At 44.0% G+C, this 4,179-nt stretch overlaps 1 protein-coding gene across 1 annotated transcript in view; it reads left to right on the forward strand.

Moving 5' to 3' along the window:
* Positions 1-3,921, forward strand: part of LOC112147562 (phosphatidylinositol 3-kinase regulatory subunit gamma) — a 5,456-nt gene extending 1,535 nt beyond the window's left edge. Inside the window, exons 2-10 of the mRNA XM_024274065.2 lie at positions 378-489; positions 577-675; positions 798-978; positions 1,058-1,174; positions 1,271-1,407; positions 1,499-1,675; positions 1,781-1,855; positions 1,944-2,114; positions 2,358-3,921. Of these exons, the coding sequence (XP_024129833.1) occupies positions 378-489; positions 577-675; positions 798-978; positions 1,058-1,174; positions 1,271-1,407; positions 1,499-1,675; positions 1,781-1,855; positions 1,944-2,114; positions 2,358-2,634 (1,346 nt within the window). The 3' untranslated portion in view covers positions 2,635-3,921. The remainder of the gene's footprint in view (positions 1-377; positions 490-576; positions 676-797; positions 979-1,057; positions 1,175-1,270; positions 1,408-1,498; positions 1,676-1,780; positions 1,856-1,943; positions 2,115-2,357) is intronic.
* The last annotated feature ends 258 nt before the right edge of the window (positions 3,922-4,179 follow it).

Consider the following 4,179-nt stretch of genomic DNA (forward strand, 5'->3'; position numbering starts at 1 on the left):
CCCCCCCACACACACACACACACAATTTAAAATCATCAAATTGCTTTATTTCCCCCAATTTGTGAACCTATTATATCCAGGATATATTCAAATAACCATACTGTTACATTGAAAAGCATTGCGAAGTGTCAAAAAACTGGACTTCAATGTAAATTGGGAATTTTATTTTGAGAAATATGTAACCGCAGTAACTGCCACTAATGACCGCAAGTGTTGGTGAGGATGTGGTGACTGCCATGTGCTGCAAACATGCCTTGGCTTGCCCTCAGACCCCAGTTCATGCATGGGTGTGTGTTCTTTGGTGAGGGAGGGCCATCATATTCAGGAAATTATGTTTTCATAGATAAACTTCTAACCCTTTTCTCTCTCTTTTGTAGCTCTTCCTCCCAGATCAAGTAAACCAGTAATGTCTAGTATGAACAACAACTGCCTTTCTCCACCTGCGTACTCGCTCCAGGATGCTGAGTGGTACTGGGGAGATATAACAAGGTAAAGAACTGTGGACCCCCATTGTTTCCAGCCAATAGTTCTTTGGTTTAGTTAATCATGGAAAGTAATACGTGCCTCTTCCCACAGAGACGAGGTGAATGAGAAGCTTCGGGACACACCTGACGGCTCTTTTCTAGTGCGTGACGCATCCACAAAGCTTCAAGGGGACTTTACACTGACATTAAGGTAAGCTTGAAAAAGAAAAAAAGAAGGAGGGGGTGTAATCCCTACAAATATTGTCCTGGCACAAATATCAATTGTCTAATATTTTGCCCTGATTTTATGTGTTTGCTCTTCCATCGTCACAGGAAAGACGGGCACAACAAGCTGATTAAAATTTATCACTGTGACGGCAAGTATGGCTTCTCGGACCCGCTAACCTTCACTTCGGTGGTGGAGCTAATTTGGTACTATCAGCACCACTCCTTGGTTGAGTACAACGCCACTCTAGACCTGATGCTCACCAACCCTGTGTCCCGTTTCCAGCAGGTCAGTGTCCACAAAAAAGCGCAACTAGACAAATTTTGAGAGCCATACAGGTTTTGACTGATGATGGTTTGGATTTCAGGTGAAGGAGGACAGCGTGGATGTCGCTGGTAGAAAGCTCAAGGAGCTTCACAATCAGTACCAAGTGAAATCAAAGGAGTTTGACCGGCTTTATGAGGCGTTCACAAAGACTTCACAGGTGATATTCTCATCTATCTCCGTCACCTGTTTAGCAAAAGCTTTATTGAAAATGTGGGTGAGTGGTTGCTGACGGGATCTGTCTCCTGTGACGCAGGAGATCCAGATGAAGCGGACTGCAATAGAGGCCTTTAATGAGACAATGATGATCTTTGAGGAGCAGTGTCGTGAGCAGGAGCGCTACGGAGAGGAGATAGAGAGGAACTCAGAAGGCACTGACAATGATTTGGAGAGGTACTTCATTCTGCCACGTTCTAAAAATAACGTCCTGAAATTAATCTGCGCACTCTTGGCTCATTGTCATTCTGCTTTGCCTCCTTATTAGCTTTCTTATAAACTACGAGAAGCTGAAATGTCGCCTCGGGGAGATTTATGACAGTAAAATCCACCTTGAAGAAGACTTGAGAATACAAGTGGAGGACTATAGAGAGACAGACAGGAAGATCAACAGCCTGCGGCCAGACCTCATCCACATGCGCAATATCAGAGACCAATACCTTAAGTAAGTAGCTCATCTGCGCTGCTAGTGTTGCATTTTATCATGGAACGAATCCACTGTAGCTACTCAATTGTTGCATTTTATACTAAAAGAGTTGTGTCTTCGCAGCTGGCTTAATCACAAAGGCGTGCGGCAGAAACGCATCAACGACTGGTTGGGGATACACAATGACAGCCTTGATGAGTACGTTTTAGCAAATCTCCCTTTTGCATTCACCCAGCTTGAAGTTGAAAAGCATTGGAGTGATACTATTTCACTCTTGCTTTTTCAGTACGTACGTGCTGAAAGGAGATGAGAAGAACCTGCCGCATAATGACGAGGCAAGCTGGTTCGTTGGCGAGCTGAGTCGGACGCAGGCTGAGGAGATGCTTCAAGACAAAGCTCAAGGAACATTCCTGATCCGCGAGAGCAGCAAGCAGGGATGTTACGCCTGCTCTGTTGTGTAAGTACGCCATAAATGGGGGGTGTCCAGCTCCGGATCTCGAGGGACACTGTCTACTTGTCCAAACACCCTTGCCCTTGCAGCCTCTTATCTGCAGGAACACATTTGATCCAGATAATCAGGGAAGACAGGGATAACTTGAAAACAAGTGGGACAATGGCCCTTGAGAACCGGACATTTCTGCCATAGAGCACATTGAGATAGCATGGTTGAGTAGTACTAACCAGCTTTTATTTGTTGCAGTGTGAACGAAGAGGTGAAGCACTGCAAGATCTACAGCACACCGCACGGATACGGCTTCGCAGAACCCTACGACATCCACTGCTCTCTTAAAGACCTCGTCCTGCACTATCGCCTGCACTCCTTAGCGCAACACAACGACGCCCTGGATGTCCGGCTGTCGCACCCAGTGAACGCCAAAGACACCACAGCCGCTGCTTCTCAACAGACAGAGGAAAACAAACTTTTACAGACTCCAAAACACACGTCGGGACTCCCTCCTGCCGCTCCAGAGATGTGATCCGCCGGACGAAAGTGGACTGTATCCTGCGAGAGCAACTGCGTCCGAGGGTGCAATGTGTTAAGTTTTGCACTACAGTGATTCCATCAGGATTTGTGAATGGAATTTTTCAGAGTGAAGTGGGGCCGGAACTTGAATGTCAGCTTGACTGTTCAAGCTTTTCCAACCAATTTTATACTTCATTTATTGCTGTTCGTTTAAAAGGACTCTTTCTCCGGCGGGAATGTTGCTGGCCTGAACGATGTTTTCTCTGGCTCCAGGTTGTTGCACTTCCAGACTGCCGGAGATATCCATTTCCCAAATGTATCCAGTTCAGAAAATCCAACCAATATGTTTAATATATTGGGTTGTTATTACAAAGTGCTTTCGTGAATAAGTGGGGGGAAACGGTGCTTTTAACAGGCAGATCGCATCCTAAACCGTTTTGGGTTAAAATTGCCACATGTGAATATATAAAGTTGTGATGCATCTTAACTGTTTGCCCTTTTCTTAAGAGACATTCATATACAGTGGATAATTATGTAGCATTAACATACTTTAGAAAATGATAGTAAAAGCATACTCAATGTTATACCCATTGACCAAAGCACTTGATAGTGAGGAAAATTACATCCCTGTTTCGTGTGGTCATTGCATTTGGGCAAAGGTAGGGCAAGTTATGTACACCTGCTGATACGCTGATCAAAACATAATCTGAAGTACTGTATGTTATATTCTGTTACTCAAAGAAGTATAAGCTTTTTGTATTCTATATATATTTTTTCTATAAACATGCCACAAGATGAAAGCTTGAAGAAAGTGCAATCCAACAGTATTTCTATTGTTGCAATGTATAATGGTGGTGGCAGCGGTGGAGACGATAATGCTGTTTCGAGGGGTCGGCATTTGCCACAGAAATGCACTCTCCCTGGTGGTGTTGATATAGTGTGGCCTCCGATGTTTGCGTGAACTGCCAGAGGTCCGGAAGTATCCTGCCTCCATTACTTGAACTGTGGCATTGCTCTGGCTATGAATGTTTTTCATGACATGCAGCCTGCATAGCTGATGAGGAAAGGAATCCATGTTGATCTTGGCACATTTTTCAAGTTTGAGGACAATAGACACTCTGTATAGAGATGCCATAAAAATGTAGTTCCTGACGTTGGTTTGTGGAAGGAGGTTAATGATGCCTCTTGAAAAATATTACTCTACTGGAGGACTGAGGAAACTCCTCGGGTGAAGCTAAGCAATGTGAGATCTTGACCTTTTTCTTGCTGAAAGACAATAAACTGAAGAGAGTTTTGTCAACTTGTGTGGTCAATGGCTTTTTTTTTACTTTGAAGAAAGTTCTCTTTTCTATCAGGAAGGAAAGCTTTGAATTTATCTCCACTTTAGCCATTTAAAGTTGACAAGCTTATCCGCAGTGTTAGAAGGTGGTGAGGCCACTGGAAAAGAGAGGAAGCGATAAAGACAATGGCAGGATATCTGCAAGCTCTTAGCATATTCAGCCTGGCTGCCGTTTAGTCACTAGAAAAATATGTATCAAACCTTCGTCACTCTTGAAAA

This window comes from Oryzias melastigma, linkage group LG17 (assembly GCF_002922805.2).
Source record: "Oryzias melastigma strain HK-1 linkage group LG17, ASM292280v2, whole genome shotgun sequence".
Taxonomy (NCBI): Eukaryota; Metazoa; Chordata; class Actinopteri; order Beloniformes; family Adrianichthyidae; genus Oryzias; species Oryzias melastigma.